This window comes from Pseudopodoces humilis, chromosome 5 (assembly GCF_049639895.1).
Source record: "Pseudopodoces humilis isolate 2021_Gansu_Grassland_sample_001 chromosome 5, ASM4963989v1, whole genome shotgun sequence".
Classification (NCBI taxonomy): Eukaryota; Metazoa; Chordata; class Aves; order Passeriformes; family Paridae; genus Pseudopodoces; species Pseudopodoces humilis.
Genome location: NC_142204.1, coordinates 6672022 through 6689872, shown reverse-complemented (window position 1 = coordinate 6689872; position 17851 = coordinate 6672022). Strand labels below are relative to the sequence as shown.

Sequence of the window (17851 nt, the reverse complement as noted above, 5' to 3'; positions counted from 1 at the left end):
AGAATTTGCAGGTATGAACAGTCTGAGCTGAGACTGGTGTGAAGGAGGCAGCAGTGGCAGAGGGGACATCACTGGACCACGGTGGCCACACACAGAACAAGTGCAGAAGGGCAGCCATGCATCCACCCCCTCCTCCAAAAATGCCCCCAGTGACTGAGCTGCTGTCCTGCAAAAGACCCCATTAGCAGCACTTCAGCTTTTCACTCCCTGGCATGGCCAGGGGAAGCATCCCTGCTCTGCCTCAAAGATCTGCCTTTCAGCATGGGATCAGCCAGTTTGTGCGGGACTGAACCTGATGTGTGTTGTGCTTCAGCTCTCCCCACTTCAGTTCTCATGAACTGAATTCAAAGCTTCTTTGAGAAGCAGATACACCTATGCCACACCCAGGCACAGCTGCTAACATTAGGCAAGAAAGCAGCAGACATTTAAATATAGAACAGCCAGGCTTGGTGAGAGGGGAGAGCTCTGCTGGTGCATCTTGACTTCCTTGATCAGCAAGCTCTTATGCTTGCACAGAATGAAACAACACAAGCAATCACTTCATTTGGAAGGAAAAATATTCCTGTAAACCAAAGTATGCAAAGTGTCCTATGTTAGATTGTTTCAATTTTGCAATAGAAAAATAAAAGAAATTCCACAGCCCAAAACTTTAAAAACCCAGACCAGATTTTGGGTGAGTCAAATTTTAGATGTCCAGGAACATTACAGTCTCCCCAGGAAAGATGAACACAGATTCCCCCAAGACTAGACTCAGCTATATATGTCAAGATAGACATGCACTGATGATAGGCAGAAGCTACAGTGTATAATTTTTTAATCCATCTAATTCAGTATCATTTAAGACTCACTGACATCTATTCAAGGAACAGCAATGGGACAGTTGTGTAATTGTTTGGATGAAACGTGCAGATGTCCATCTCATTGACTGGCAAGCACTTCTGGCCAGAGCTGTACCTGTCCTGTCCAAATTAAAAGTAACAAACTCTTGCTTCATCTCAACTAGGAAAATCCTTTAGCTTGAATATCAGCAGCAGCTCCAAGCCTGGAACTCTCTGCCTCCCAGCAAGCCGGGTGACCTGCTCTGCTTTTGCATCTGCACCTCCACAGCTTCCTCCCCACATGCAAGACCTGGAAAAGCTAACCCCTGCCAACAAAAGCTGTCAGCACACCATCACAAAAAGGCTCCAGGGACTCTATTCTGATCCCCACCCAGGAGTCTCTTACTCCCTGCTGTTTCCCTTAGGGCTACTGGCCAAATAAAGTCCCAACTGGCACAACTCAAGATGGCCCAATCTATCCTTGAACTACCATCACCATCCATCCACACATCCGGTACAACTCAGGTTCATACAAACAGCATGATATTTGAGAAGAAACTCAGTCTCTTTTGTGGTCAGCACAGTTTCAGAGTTTAGTGCACTGTTGGCGTTCAACAACTAATTCTTAATACAGACATGAAACTACAAATTTAGTGGTGAGAAGGACAGAAGATATGATATTTTATATATTTTATTTTTCTCAGAATTTTAGCAAATGTATCTATAGTTCACCGGTCTTTCTCTTCCTACAGTTGTACCACCATATAATTATAAAATACTACAAATGACACTTTCCAAGCTGTGATCTAGGAGGTGCCATTTCATTTTCAAAATTGACCTTAGAATTTAATTCCTAACCATTTAGAGGCTTAGATTAATCTTTTAAGATTGTCACCAAAATGGACATTAAGATGCTTTCTGAATGGCTGAGCTAATGGACACATTCACAGCAAATGTTTGCATAGATTTTCTTGTAAAACAGCCATATAATTAAAATGTATAAACAAAGTAAAGGAAACAATCAGGGCTTATTTTCCCTGTCCAAAGTGCAGGTGTTTGCATGTGTACATACACACACGCACACATCTATTTGTACTAGCATGAGTAAACTTAGTAGACTTTGTCATAACTATATCAACTACCAGCAACAGCCATAGATATACAGATAGGAAGTATGTATTTTAATAGTTGTCCACATGTAATTCTTTTTTTTAAATATAACCTAAGCCACATAAACTTTGAATATTTAGATAGATGCAAAGATATATTTGTAGCTGGATGCTGTGAAACAAGTCGTTGTCCGTCACAAAGGCTGAAGGGAAGGCAGGGATGTCTCTCTGTTATCAGCCTTCAGAGAAAGTTTAAGAGCAAGGGGAAAAAGGCAATCCTGTGTTAATCTGAGTGGGAGCTTCAGTGCATGTACCAAGACAGCCTGTGAGCCTGCCGAGGTGGGAGCCAGCCCAGCCTGCCACTCACAGAGCAGCCACCTATACATCAATCCCACTGCAGGAGCACGGGGAGACTGCCAGCAGCCAGCACACTGTGTGACCTTACCTGTTCCAGGTAGCGTTGGAGCAGGCCCGGCGCTGCTGTGTCCCCCGCTCATCCAAGGCTGCCTGCTCTCTCTTGCCCAGATCACTGAGGCTGGGCGAACTCATGAACTTCAACCTGCGAAGAGTCCTCATGGTCAAATGTGTGTTTGCGTGTGGCAGCTACAGATACACCATCCTGTTTACACACATACACACGCAGCTGGAGCAGCGGCAGCAGCAGCAGTGCGAGCAGTTCCCTCCGTTTGCTGTTCAAAAAAGAAACTTAAAAAAAAAAGAAGAGAGAACCGGTCTCTAGGGAGCACACCTCTGCCAGCAAGAAAACAAACCTTTAATCAGATCAACTCTGACGTCATCAACTGTGGTTAATAATTTCTCCAGTCCTTTCAAAAAAATAAGTCAAACTTCTGGCTGCTGCTACAGCACACTGAAGGGGCCCCTTGTAACCACAGCTGCCCCGAGTGTGAAGGCTTCCCTTCCCCTTGGCCCCTGGCAGCATGTCTTGGGAATCTCGCTCAGCACTGCGGTGCTCCACCTGTCATGGGAACTGCTTGGCTCCTCCAGCAGCCTGGGGGGGTCTTGCAGCATTTCCCAGCCTCTCGCCCCTCTTCCTGCTCTCATAAATGGAAACTAAACTGGAGGGCAACAGACAGGGAAAAAAACAAACCAAAAACAAACCAAACCCAAGCAGCCAATACTGACGCACTGAGACTTTATTGGGAAGTTTCATAACTGCCTGTGCCCTGCCACATTGCGACACTGAACACTCAAACTCTCACTCATACGTCCACATCCACACGCTCAGAGGCTGCTCTGGCTCAAAGCCTCACACAAAGGATTCGCAAGCAACATAACTGCAGAATGAAAAGTGATGGTCTGGGGTTTAGCATTTGGAGGAATTTCTGATGGTGCACAGAAGAGCCAGATGATTTGCCTTTCTCTGCCTGTATTGTTTGTTTTTTTTATTTTTAAATTGTGATAACAGCTGCAATAAGTTTCTATAAAAAGCCCCAGGTGTCTTACCTTCAAAGGAAAGTTGACTGACTGCAGCAGTGAAGCTGAAGGATATGCTTCTGCAAGACTCTACCCCATGCTTAGTTCGCTGTCACTCACTTCCAGCTCTGTTTTAAATCCAGGAATGCCTGGCTAATCTTCTGGGGTAGTTTGCAACAGACTGATCCAGAACATAAGAATTGCTCTTTTATTGCTACAGCACTGATCTGCATAGTCTGGTAAAAGCCACAAAGGCTTCTTGCAGAGTACCTTCACACTCACTGCAAAGAGTAGAAGAAATAGAAGAACTTATCCTTTCCTTTTTTTTTTTTTCTTCCTGTTTTCTACTTTTTTCATCTGTGATTGCCTGTTGTCTAGATTCAGGTATAACCAGCTTTGTTGGTGTCCAAATAATATAGCAAAGCTTTCTCTACAGGAAAACTCAATTTCTCACAGACAGCTTTGCCCTATGTGCATCATATACTGACATATTTTAGTAAAAAAACAATTACTCTAACTATTCAACCAAAGTCAGATAAGATTATTGCATATAAATATTTACTTCCATAATTTGATGTAGCTTGTGATAGCTCCATGGGGACCAATTACAGAACTACTTAGAGAAATAAATCTATTTTTACCTTGTGCCACTTTTAGCCATAGTGGTTTTATCCCACTGCTTGAATTAGCATTGTATTAATTGCCCTTCCCACACCAAAACTCTCAAGTATACAAATGAGCAGCACAGTAGATGGCATATAACATATCACTTTGGAAGGGACCTGCAGCCCCACATCTAACCTAAGGACAAAGACCTTACTATCCCCAGTCTCTTCCAGATGTTTAACTCTTTCAAACAAACAACAATTCATTATGTATATGGCAGCAAAAGGAAAACAAATACATATATATATATATATATACACACACATATCTCCATATTCTAAGGGATGAGATGTCTTCTACAGCATACAAATGAGGGAGCAAACACAGCTCCAGCAGAACACCGCTTTATCCAAATGGGATGAAGGGCACTCCATTTCTGTGGACAATATGGCTGGGGAGAGCAGGGGAACACAAATCAGCCTAAGTTTCTGCTAAGGGCTCAGATAAAATGTTTGTCTGCCCTGTGAAGTGAAAAAGCTAGTTAGATAAACAAGTGGCAATATAATGCCCTCTAATTTCATTTTCCACCTAGTTACTTTTTTTCTTCCCACATTCTGTGAATTTAATATTTTTGCAAAATGTTATAATACTGGATTAAATCCTTGCATTTTTTAGCACTTTGATTCTGTCTGTATGGTTAAAATACTACACCTGTAGAAGTTATTCTATTTATATGTCACCCCATCAACCTGTACTACACTCAGAGTCAATTCATGCACCAAATCATAAGCCAGCATTCCAATCTCCTGAAAAATTTGCAACAGGAGACAGGTTTTCTCTACACTCTTTTCTCCTTTCTTTGATTATACCTGATCAAATGTTGATTTATGATAAAATAAATAATTTTCAACAAGGGCTACTTCCACCCATAACTGCAGATTAATCCTACATATTTATACCATGCTGAGAGTCCACAGACATGCTTGACTTCATGTCATTCATTAACTTGACCTAAGTAGTGCTTGGGTAAGAAGGGAGAAGATAAAATCTGCACTTCAGCATTATAAGTGAAGAAGAGAGAGGTGGTGTGACTTGCCCAGCCCACTTCATAAGGGTGGCAGAGACATCAGGAGATCTTGGACCTCTGTTTCCCATTCCAGCAGAGGAACTGGATGCTGCAGGTAGCTGGGGATTTCTGGGGCCCAGGTGGCCAGAGGGCAATGCAGGAGTCAGAACTCCTCAGAAGGGCTTGTGCTACAGCTGTGCTTCTGCAGCCACTGGTGAAGTGCTGTCAATACAGCACTGCTTCCAGAGAGGCTCAGCAGCACAGATTGCTCACTACTGGCCATGGAGAGGGGTGAGAGCACTGTTGGACTCACTGGGAGGAAGGGGAGGACTGGGGACTGGGAGGAGACCTCCAGAAGGTTCAATAAGGAGCACTACATGCTGCTTAAACAGAACAGCTGCACTCAGCGCAATCACAGAGCTGAGACTGTCAAGTACTGGTAGGTTAATTCACTTAAACCCAGCATGCCATACATGGTACTAATACTACTAAGCTTACACAAAACCTGCAGCTCAAAGGTTAAATAGTTTAATCAGAGCCACATAACCACTTCAGTGAGGAAGGCACTGCCAGCCGTAGCTCATTCTCTTCCCCTGTAACATTTCTCCTTGTAAAAACAGGCCTGTCTCTACTAGAAAGAATTCTTTGATCTGTGGGGATCACATCCTGTGAATGACTGCACAGCAAGTCCCAGAGCTGCCAGAGTCATAGGGGAATTTCTGCTTACCTGGATTTACTTCTATCTTAAGGCCTAAAACAATATATAGGTAGATAAATACAAGCTGGAAGTTGAAGAGGATTTATGCTGTTACTAGAAAACCATGTTAACATACAGATCCAGGACCTTGTATCAAATGCTGCTTTTAAAATCACAGGAGTCACTCCACAGTTACCTCCTGCTATGCCAGTTTTGCCTGCAACATTCTTGCTGGGACCTGTGGTATAAAGATTGTATTGCTGTGCCTAGAAAACATTAGAAAAAAAAATCCAGGCAGTCCTCCCCAAGCATACACTTGGTTTCAAAAGAATGAGATTTAATGAAAATAAATAAATAAAAAGAAAGAACATTACATTTTATTTACGTAATGTTATGTTAATTTTTACAGTTGAATTCTACTGTCTACTTAAAAGTTTCTTTTTGACCATGATGAGAGGGGAAAAGAAGTAAAAAGTAATGTTCACAATGGGAAACATTAAGAAATTTACAATATATGAAATCTGTAATAAAGCTGTGGCTGCTATGGGTCAACTTGTTTTAGACTACACCACTCTGCTACTGCAATGACAAGTGAGCACTGCAGTGGTATCGCTACCAGTGGGAGGATGTAAACAGTAAGAGAATTTGCCATCTCAGCTTTATTCACCATTCAGAGCTTTGCCATGAAACAAAACAACTCAATAAATAAAGATTTTAATTGGAAAAGAAAAAAGCAGCCCACTACTTCACTTAATCTCCCTATCTCTTTTGGAGAAGAGAGCAGAACTTCCTGTAGTGATGCTGAGTGGTGTACATTTTACAACCAAAGAAGAGAATGGCAGAGTGTCTCTGTGGCAGAAAGGAGTTTAAAATCTCCCTAGAAAAATGCATTTTAGTTTTTCATAAACTACACCACAAAACTTAAGGTATGCCTTGACACATGCCAGAGCTCAGGAATTAGTCTTCTGACAGAATAGCATAGCCCTCCTAAAGGCCCAGGACATCCTGCCACACCAGCAGACGAGGGGCAAGGCAGAAAGGAAGGAGATGCAACCATCAGGAAAAAATAAAAAGAGCCAGAAGGAAATGAAGTTGTAAACGTTATGACTCATCAATTCCTTTGCTACATAAAGCTCCTTTATTATCAGAAAATAAAGAATAAAGAGAGTAAAGAAAGTAGACCAAAGAGGGTCTATTTACACCCTTCCTCCTCCATCCCACTGACTCTCTGCAACCTCTGGAGATAAAGGCATTCTCAAGGATGCCTTTTTGTTTATTGAGGTTAGTCCTAGGACAGCCTTGGTTTTGCTAGTCCTTTATCTTATTTCTGCCCTCACCACAGCCAAGCCTTCTTCTCTTACATGATTTGTAAGAGAAGACTTGGCCTTACTTAGATGTCTTCCCAACCTTTGGAACACGTCCTGTGCTTCTACATCCTGTGACCAGCCATGCCCATGTGACCACAGCTGCCTCCCTGTGGACAGAGTTGGGCTTTCTGCCCCTTCACCTCCATGTGGGATTCACACATGGCATTTGTCTTTTAGGTTGTGACAAAGAAATGTTCATGACAGTATCTCCTTCCTAAGCAATCACAAGGTGACACCCATGAAGAGCCCTTTGACTAGGGCTAGCAAGGGATGCTCTGCAGTTTACAGACCATCTGCAAAGCTTCAGAGCTGATATTCAGGCAAGCCATGGCTGCTGCAGTTCCACTGCCTGCCTAATAGATTCACTGACTTCCACCATCCATGTCATGCTAACCTGCAGATGGGCCCATCTCCTGGACCTTTCCTTCCAGAAGCTTTTCAGTGTGAGGCAGAGCATCATGAGTGTGCCTAGGAGATTTTCTCAGCAGAGAGGCCTGCAAAGGTCCAGAGCAAAGAACCATCCAGACTGCAGCAATCATCCAGTTCTAGTTTCTTTCCATAGTCTACTGATGGATGACATTTATTACCTCTACACTGAGCTTCTCAGCCTCCTCACCTTGCTCCCTTCCTGATTCTCTTTCACCCTTAGCTTTTATACTCCCTCTTCATTTTTTGTCTTTCTTAGCTAGCTAATTCTTCCTCAGACAGTTTTTAAATATAAAGGAAAATTTGGTACTAACAATATTTGAAAAACCACTCTTTAGCTGGCTCTCAGGGAATCAAGGCTTCAGTTTGCCTGTTTGGACTGTGAACTCCTCTTTACCCTTTTCCCTTTGGGGATTCACTCTGTTCTTCAGTCAGCAAAACAGGGCCCTGAGCTCAGATATAGATCCCTGTCCCCAGCATAATCTAACACAGTTGAGCAATACCTGCTGAAAGCATCCATGAAATCCTACCCCCTTTGTCAGCAGTTTTTGGCTTTACAGAGCAATACAAGCAATTCTTAAAATACAGTAGACAGCTAAATCTTTTCTGTTGTGTTCTTCAGGACAAAGGCACTAGGAGAGAATAAGGACAGGAATAGGCCTGTTACACCCCCATCCAAAATATCAAGCTTTCCATGATAAATCAATTCTCCTGGCTTGTAGTATTGCTTCTAGTCATCTCTGTAAAGGTTCTTGGAATTAAAGACAATGCAGTGGTAGAAAAAAATTCAATGGTTCTGCTGGAGGAAGAGAGGACCAATGCTCTGGATTATACGACCTGTGGCATTACCACCTTCCACTCACATGCACCCAGGAAAGGAGATGGGTTTCTGAGTGCCAAATGCACCTGTTTCAGGTGTTACTGTTGCCCACTCAATGATTTAGCAATCCACTGTAACCAGTGTATACTCCAGGACAATTCCAAAACTTTAATGGAATAACTTAAATGGAAGTCAAATCTTAAATTTTGATTCAGAAAGTAAGGTTTCAAGAGTTCTGATCAATAAGTAAACCAAACATTTAAAATACTTTGTGCTCTTATTACAAGATCATGAGATAGTGGAAAATTAATCTTACAAAGTAACTGAGCTCATAATACACATGATTTTTTGCCTTCCTGAGCTCTATGTGAATTCTTTCCAAAATTGCCTATCTTGCATAATTTTAATTGGCTCCCAGAACACCATGACCTTGATGCAGCAGCTACAGTAGCTCAGTGCTGACTTCTACAGTAATATATGGTACCATGCCTTCCAAATCTGTGAACCCTGAGAGATCAGAAATGTGTGCTGCATGGTACTATTTTTCTTATATCCAAGCATTTCTGATTTAAGGTCTTCCAAGAGGGCTCTGATTGCCTTGGAAGGTCACCAAGATAAAGAACCCACTTCAGCAACTCACTGAGTTTCTAATGAACTGCACTGGTGGGCAGCTGTTATAAGTAATATCCCATCTTTCCCTCAAAGCCATATTGCTTGTGTAATGTTCTCTCAGAGCATGGCTAGAAACGAACTGTGTCTTGAGATTACTGTGCCTAATCAGGGAGGTTACTTCTGACTCAAGCAATGCAAGAGCCAGCTCTGCAAACTTGGGGAATCTTTGACTCTCGTGGTATTACGTTGCTGGTATTTGCATGGTACTATAGCACTTTGGAACAAATCCTGCAGTCCTGCAAGAATCAAAAAAGCCTGATGTTCAACACAAATGGATTCTTTCAGAAAATTCATCGTTCTCCCTTTGCCTCACAAGGATGTCTTTCTGAATGGAAAAAGCACCAGAGAGATTTAAAAGACAATCCAAAATTGCAACATCTATCTGTGCACTTGGACTCTGCAGCATTCAGTATGATGGAACTTTCATAGGAACTTAAAAACAAGGACCTCTTGCCAACCCTCACACACACATCCTTCACACTTTCTCATGCTTAGACAGTCCCTGCAAACTGAGATACTGGGCAGTGCAAACACCCAGAGTATAAAAAGTCTTAATTGCACAAATTATTTATACTTGTACCTTTGAATCTTCATTTCACCAGGTCAGCAGGTCCAGTACTATGACCTCTCAAGTATGTATCACATTCTGAGTGTTTTCTCAGGATGCTCTGGGAAATAATTTATAACAAAGGACAGAGTGATGTAATTTTTTAGACTCCACAGCAGTATTTGGAAAAACTTCACTGTCACTGCTGCTCATTAGCCCGTCTCAGTCTTCAATCGGACACAACATGGTATCAACGTCTGAGGTATCACCTAGGAGGAACACCTCATTATGGAGGAGGTAAAGCACATTCCATTTCCTTACAGAAAACATTTTTTTCCCCACAAGGTAATAACAACTAGATACTTAGTTGAGGAACTCCTCCTTCTCTAAAGTAAGTATGAACACCAGCCTCCTCAAGCTACTGGGGGGATGCAGTGGAAGAACAGAGGCATCATCCGGAAGATCTGTGTGTCTTCATCTATGTTATGGTATGTCCCTTGTCTCTCTCTCCTGATGAGTCCTGCTATTTTGTTCACCAGGCTCCATTTCATCATTTCAAATGATTTGTTCTCCAAATAATTATAGTATAGTAACTTTACATTGCAAAACGGTTCAAGTTTTCCAAAGGCATGCTCTTTTTTTTGTTTTTTTTTGGGCACCCCTCAGAAAACTGCTGCAACTGTAAACATTTTAGGCTTCACAGCACTGGGAGCTCTGAGCCATCCAAGGTCTTCCAGGCTGGCTGCTCTAGGACCAGCAGTTTGAAAAACCACCTGGACTGAGCTCCCACATTCTGAAACAGAAAAGCTGAAGGACTTGAGCAAGGCTCCCAAATGTTCTGCTGAGATCCTGGTACAAAAAGCAATGTTTCTGGAATGCACAACTCCTTCATACAGACAGCTATAGGCCAGGTAGTCCCAGACTTGCAGCCAGCTCTTATGTGAACTGCTTCCTGTGGAGCATGCTTTATTTTGGGAATACCACCAGAAAAAATAAATTAACTGAAAACCTTTAATGAATGGCAAAGCCTGGAGTGTGGTAATCTCCACATTTAAATCTGTCCCATGTGCTTTTGAGATACTTTGGTCTCTATAGAGAGGTTTACACCAAACTTCACCAACTTAACAGCTTCACATTGAGGGGAAGATCACAGGAGGATGGACAAAGCTTGTTCCTGTGGAAAAACTGCAGCCTTTGCTCATCCTGACTCTTAAAATCTAGAAAAAACATTTGTGTCAGCCTACTTTTTCTAAAATTTCATTTCAGGCCCATTTCAGGCTCAAGGATGGAACACAATGACACCTGAGGTGATGAGACCACCTGGAAAGGCAGCTGGGCTGGGCTGGGCTGGGGCTGTGCCCCCTCAGGTGAGTGGGGAGGGAGCCCTGAAAACAGCCATGTAAAACACAAAAAAACCCAGTAAAGCATGCACCTGCCTGTGAAAATGTGCTCCTTATTGCTCCTAACTACATTTTAACTCTTTGATGAGCCCCGCACAGGGCAAAACAGCTTAACTCCCACAAAGGTTTATAAATCAACAGCTGTTTGTCATGTGTTTTTTTTAATAAAAGACACCCCTCTTTGGGTTTCCCACCTGGAATGGAAGGGGAAATGATGGTAGGGCAAACACAAGAGGAATCCTGCTACTCTCTTCCCCTAGGCAGCTTGAGGGACCAGACCAGTGCCATCCCCTTTTTTGATGGAACAAAAACGTAGTGCCAGCACCCATGGTGTGAGATGCTTCCCACAGGACACTCTGTGACCCTGGAAAAACAAACCAGGAACCTCCAAGAACCTCCTTGTCTTGCACTTTTGCTCTGTCCTCCACATATGGAACACAAATTTTCTCCACCCACACTCCTTGTACATACCTGAACAGCGGTAGCACCACCTGGGTTTTCCAGTTTTGCTGCATCATTAAAGCTTTAGTCCCTTCTGTGATATTCTGGTGCTTTCAAATTATAGGGGCATCGGTCAAAAGATAGAAAAGGGGGAAAAAAATGTTTCTTTTTTGTCCCTCTCAGAATGGTCAGAATTGGAATTAATTTTATCCTGTGTAATGTTTTGGCTTGGTTCATATTTTTTCCAAGTGAGTTCATGTATTTCTACTTGCAGAAATAAAAGGTCAGGAAACCAGTCAATCCTCTCTCTCCTAAAAGGGGTGAATCCCTTCTAAGGAGTGAATCATCAGTGTATGGAAAGAAAACAAAATGCAAAAATACCTTCCATGGGACTGTAATCATTGCTGCATGCAATTACAAAATGGACAAGGGGACTTTGGATGCCATTTGTTTGCATGAATTTTTAGGTAATCTGTTTAATTTAAGTGATAAACATGGGGAAGAAATTAAACCAAAACTTTTATCTTCCTGCTAAAAATAAATAAAACAGTCTTGCTTTCAGCAGTGTTTGTCTATGCAACACAAACATTTGAGCAGACTGGAGGAGTCAGGGAGGAGGACAGGGCAAGGACTCAAATCACTTTTTCATAAAATAAATCTAAAATTGTCCTGGCCCTCATCTAATCTTCCACATGTTAAAAAGGAGATACGTGTATGAATATATGTGCATGCCATTATGTTGTTTTTATTAGTCATCTGTTACAGAGATTAGTTCCAAGAAAAAGTTTTGGATCCAGATCTGAGCTCTGCGGAAGGAGAGTATCCAGAACTGAACTTTTGATTACTACTGGCATAAAGATAATATGACTCCAGGTTTTTGATTCATTGACTGAATTTGATTTCCCTGATTTGTTTCGTACAAGAATTTAGCATATCAGTTTAAACACAAACACATCTAAACTTATTCCGCTGGAATAAAATAGAAAGTTTCAGTGTTTTTTTACTGTAGTGTTTCCTATCTAATGCTTTCAACAAAAATATCTTGGTTCAAATGTTTCCAAGTGTTCTTTTTAAAAAGGCAATAGGCTTTCCAACTTATTGCTGGTACCCAGTAGTGTTAAAAAAAACCCAAAACAACAAACCAATGAACAGTATAGAAGCCTTAATTTTAAAGGCTGAATTATTAACAGTGTATAATTGTCCTTCCCTATGAGAGGGACTAAACTTTAGTAGTCAAAACCAAATGCATCCAAAACTATTAGATACTTTAAGACCTAGTTGAGAGGTTTAATGAAAATACAACCAGGACTCACTTGCATTTCACACATAAGGTCATTTATTAGACCTTTATCACAAAATGCTATCTAGTTATCAATGCCAGGCATTGGAACAACTAGAAGACCTGTTTCAAATACAGAACACAAGTTCTAAAGACATAAAAAACCCAATCAATTTCAAGCCCATATCATGATTTTTTTCTTGAAGCCCTATTTCAATAATCCTTATCATTTAACTTTTGGAGGATTATTCAGACCTCAGTGACATGACCTATTCTCCTGGAGACAGTGGAAGAGGAATGAAAGGTACTACTTATACCTTCCTTTACTTAGCACAAAATTCAATGTAATAATAGACTTAAGCTGTTATATGGTTATCATATGTTATATGGTAGAATTACTTCACATAGTATTAACAGGTAGATCTACAGATAGAATATTTATGCTTGTATCTACACTTTACTACTGCCTGTATTCATGAGATGGGAAATAAGTAAAGAAATGAAAACTGGAAACAGCATTTGAATGACTTTCTTCTTTTTGATTAAGAAAAAAAATCTTCTCCATAAGACCTATGATGGGAGACAAGACACTCATGACCACAGCAATAGCAATTCAGTGGCCTGGGAGGTCAGAACTGGAAGGTTAATTTAAGACACTCTTGAGATAAAGTTCTGTCATTCCAGTTTGGTCTTCCATTTTTTTAAGCTCATTCAGCTCTAGTTAATAGAAAATGTACAGGAAAATCCAGATCTCATTCTGTAACTGCTGAAGAAAACTGGGCACATTCAAGGTGCAAAACATTGCATCCTTTGAAGGATCTCAACCTGGTCAGGAAAGTCATGCTGAGTATGTGCCTGCTCTCTCCACCGGCTATAGAGATTATAATGTGAGTAGTGCAGATAAGGATATGGTATTCCAAGATGTAAACACCTAAAATTAGATGACATGAATGTCATTCCCAGGGTTTTTTTGCTTGATTGATCATAATACAAGTGTAAATAATCTGGCATTCAATTAACAAATGTATGATTTCCTCAAGTACATGCTGTGATCCTGGATGAAGAAATCTTCAAGGGCTATCACTGGTACAAACTCAGGTGTATTTCAAATTGGGAAATATTAAATTAGTATTTCTAGGAGAATCTGCTGCTGACCAAAGGCATTGAGAGAAAAAGGACAAAGGCTTTAATAAGATAGTTTCAACAGAAAGACTGGCTAAGAGCATCTGGCTATGGAATCAAATGAAATTTTAGGGAGACTTCAGCTCAAGTTACACCCTACAGCAGTGAACAATAATTGAAGAAAAAATGAAAATACTGCCAGGTTCTCCTCTTTATATTTGAATTTCTATTTTGAGGAGGCGAAAAAGGGAGGAAACAAAGAGTTACAATTTTTCCAGGAATACTAATTCTGTAATACTAATTACTATAAAAATGAGTGCTCCTTCTGCTGTGACACAGTAAACCCTTCTAACCCCTGTTACTATCTCAACACTCTCCTACTGACTTCTGTCTCTTCATGAGGAGAGCAAATGTGTCACTTTGCCATTTCTGATTGGCCCTGACATGCCAAGGCTTCTGCATGTGCTGGATCTGAAATCTGTGACATTTCCATGAAATAGAAAATGGACATAGAACACATCCAGAAAGTAATGTACAAATCTATGTATATATATTGCCTATGTACAAACATTTACAAAGGCTGTGGCCTGCAGATGAAAACTAATGAGGGCCTGAAGCCTTCAATACCTGTTTTCTAGGGCCCCTGTTACAGTACAGCCAGACTCCTAAAATCTTTAAATTAGAGCATACCACAATGAAGAGCAAGTAATACTTATGACTATAAAAATATGTTGGAATATAAAATTTGAATACAATAAAACTATAAGCATTGCTTAAAGTTTACTATATCATCAGCCAAGTAATGCATTTTTGCAGCAAAAAAAGACCAAGTAGTTATAAAATTCTGGGTTTGCAGTGGGAAGGCAGTGATTTTTTGTAAGAGCAAACACTCTGTCAGGGTGCTGGTAAGTTGCTCAAGGCATAATGTTTAGTAATGTCTCCTCACATGGTGGGAACTCTGATCTGACTGCCCACCACAGTATGGTTACAGATTACATGGCAATCTATCAACAGTTTATAATAGGATAGTTTGCAAATGTTCCACGAAGAACAGAGGGCTTACACATGTGTCTGTTTACTCTGAGTAATTTTGAATACCAAGAATAAAAAGTTTAACAATGAACAAACCAAAGACAGATTGTACACAGTGAATATTTAAAATATTTCATTGAAGCATGAAAGCAGCTTTTCATTCTGCTGGCAGAGGCTGAATCTTCCTAGGAGCTGTATTTGGAGTTGCAGCTGACAGAACTGATGTTGGGCAGCAGATTAGTTGGTAGACTGTTAATTTAGCAAAGAGCAGATGTGGGTATTTATTTTAGGGAGGGTTGTAAAGCTCAGGAGCAGAATGTTTCTGGGTATGCTTGAAACAATGCAGGCAGAGGTAGCAGGGATTTCCTGCCTGAGCAATTCTTCCCTCACCTTTTCCAGATGAATCGCTTATGAAGAGAAAAGTGATGCCCATACTCCTCATGACTTGGGAGTATCAAGTTCCCATTGTACAATACCCCCTCTCTGCTACAGACATCTTTAACTCATGTGTCAGGGTGGCAGTACCTAAACAGCACCCTTGAAATCCTAAGGGACAAGAAGAGCAGCACAAGTAAAAATGAGTGGGGTCATTTTTCTCTCAGTTTGAAACATCTGTGCCCAGTTTACAGAACAAGATAAATTCTGCTGTAGGTTTCAGCCTTGCACACATCCCTGGAAGTGTTGGACATGGTTTGGAACAACATGCTCTAGTGGAAGAGGTCCCTGCCCATGGCAGGGGAATTGGAACAAGATGATCCTCAAGGTCCCTTCCAACCCAACACTGTGTCTGTGATTAGAGCCACGCAAGGTTCTGGCAAACTATCGTTTATAGGGGACTATTTACTCCTGCAGCCTGGGATGAGACAAAGTAACACAGTAGGAAAATCCAGCTACCATTGCAATAAAGTAGCACAGAACACCATTCCCACTTCATACAGACTGGGAAGAAAGCATGCATCACGTTGATTTACCAAGTAAATCAAAATAAAAGTTTTCAGGAGCCAACCCTTTAGAAAAGACCTCATTTCTTAAAAACACAGGAAAAGAGCCAAAGCCATGTCAGAGGCTAGATTCTGCAGTTTACTGATCAAGTAAATAAATCTCTACATGTTCAGAAAGAAATCCTATTGGAGGAGGAAACTGACAATTGTTTTATGGGAAAATTTCTAAGTTGTTTGGAAAAAAAAAAAAGAGTTCTTGCATGTGATGATAATGTTAAAAGGAAAACAGAGTAACATAACAACGTAACACAGTAAGCACATTTACTTTCCTTTCACATAAATGCACTTGCACACCACCACATACACTCTCATTTTTTAACAAAAGTAATTTCAATAAATCATTAGAAATGTTTTTCTCCCTAAAAACCTTGAATCTCAAACACAAATCCAATCCTAACAATGAATATTAAGGGTTTTGCCATGCCCCCCTGCAGGAAAGCTGCAGCTGTGTAAGACATTCCTAGAGCTCAGCTGTTCAGTGTCTGTTCTTGCCACACCCATACATATATATGTATCAATCATATATGGGCCATTCAAGATTCCCTTGTTGCTTTAATGCACAGCCAGCCAGGGCAGCTAAATCTGTGTCTGCAACACTGTGATCTTGGTGAACAGTAGCTGAATGCTCTAGTGCAGGTTGAGGGTGCTGTGGTGGGTGACACCCCAGCTTTTCCATCACACATTCTGTCTCTCTTCTTTAGGGGTTTTTTTTCCTCAAGGACACAAAGTTATTTAGAGGCTTCTCTAAGGCAGCAACAATTCAAGCAATTTTCTCTATTGCTTGCTCACAATCCTGATTCAGCTGTAGATTCCCAATTGAAAGTTCATGCATAGCATTTTTTGAGTTACATTAAAACTAGATGGATGCAGACTGACATGCACTGATGCTAAAGACTCCAAAGGACCGCACTATTATTCAGGTATTTTTCTGTGGCAGAAATTTTGGAGATGTTAACCCTACTGAGTCAAACAAAATTAACTCTCCAGGGTGTCTGAATTTGGAAACGTTTTCCAGTTGGAATTAGTATTGCAGAAACATGTGCTTACCTGCTAAAGGAAGAAGGAAACAGGACTGAATAGTAAACAGGGAAGACTCTGCAGCAGGTTTCCAAGAGTCAACATGAAAATTCTTGGCCAGCAATACAAACTGGTAGAAAAAAGTCAGGCTCTTGCAAAAAAAGTCACCTCTGCAACAAAAGATAAACAAAAGATCAGTATTGTAAATATTGCTATTCTACAATATGTTTCAAGAGTGCACTAATAAACCCATAGTGACACACAGAAGTAAAATAAGCACAATAATCAGTGCTGTTCTACCTCATTGCTGACTCAAATATTTCTTCTTGCACTTTTCCCTTTTCTGTTTTATTTTCTTCATGGGGAGCAATTCACTGGCACCAACATTAAAAGCTACACTTATCTCTAAAGAAGGCAAAAGAACTTCCATGGGCACAGACAGGTCAAGCAGTACTGTGTCCCAACATTAAGGAGATGACAGAAAAAGGTTTGAAATATGTTGCATGATTTATTGTGATTAGCTTTGGAGAGTAGATGTCCTGGAAGACCCAAAAAAGTCTTAAATGCATCATTTAGAAACACTGGGAATTCTTTCTTTAGGGCTTCAAATGATGGGTAGAATATCACTGCCTGCCCTGGGCTGGTCTTGAAGTGCCCTCTGAGGTGACTATGAACACAGTTAACAACCCCAGAGTCGATAAACAGGTGAAGCACAATTAAGAATTATGTGACTTCTAACCCCAACATAAACACCTTCAGAATTTAAAGATTATTTTTGCAAATACCTGGTCAATAAATATAGAACACTATTAGGAAACTCATATATGTGTGTGTATGTACATACATATATATGTATGTGTTTGTGTATAGCTATGTGTATGTATATATATATATTATACATACATATACACATACACATACATATACCATACACAGATACACAGTGGTATTCACATGCATGCACATTCTGACTACAGTTCTTCATGTCTTGCACTTT

The 17851-nt window shown here is 40.7% G+C and overlaps 1 protein-coding gene across 3 annotated transcripts in view; it reads right to left on the bottom strand.

Moving 5' to 3' along the window:
- The window catches only part of PRR5 (proline rich 5), a 100964-nt gene that overhangs the window by 46875 nt on the left and 36238 nt on the right, over positions 1 to 17851 (bottom strand). The window contains exons 2-3 of one of the 3 annotated variants that reach the window (XM_005526991.3): positions 16885 to 17024; positions 2373 to 2486 (exon numbers count right to left, since the gene is read on the bottom strand). In XM_005526991.3, the coding sequence (XP_005527048.1) occupies positions 2373 to 2476 (104 nt within the window). In that variant the 5' untranslated portion in view covers positions 2477 to 2486; positions 16885 to 17024. Of the gene's footprint in view, positions 1 to 2372; positions 2603 to 16884; positions 17025 to 17851 lie in introns of those variants that run through there. The other 2 variants (XM_088055791.1, XM_005526990.3) reach the window with 2 other exon arrangements.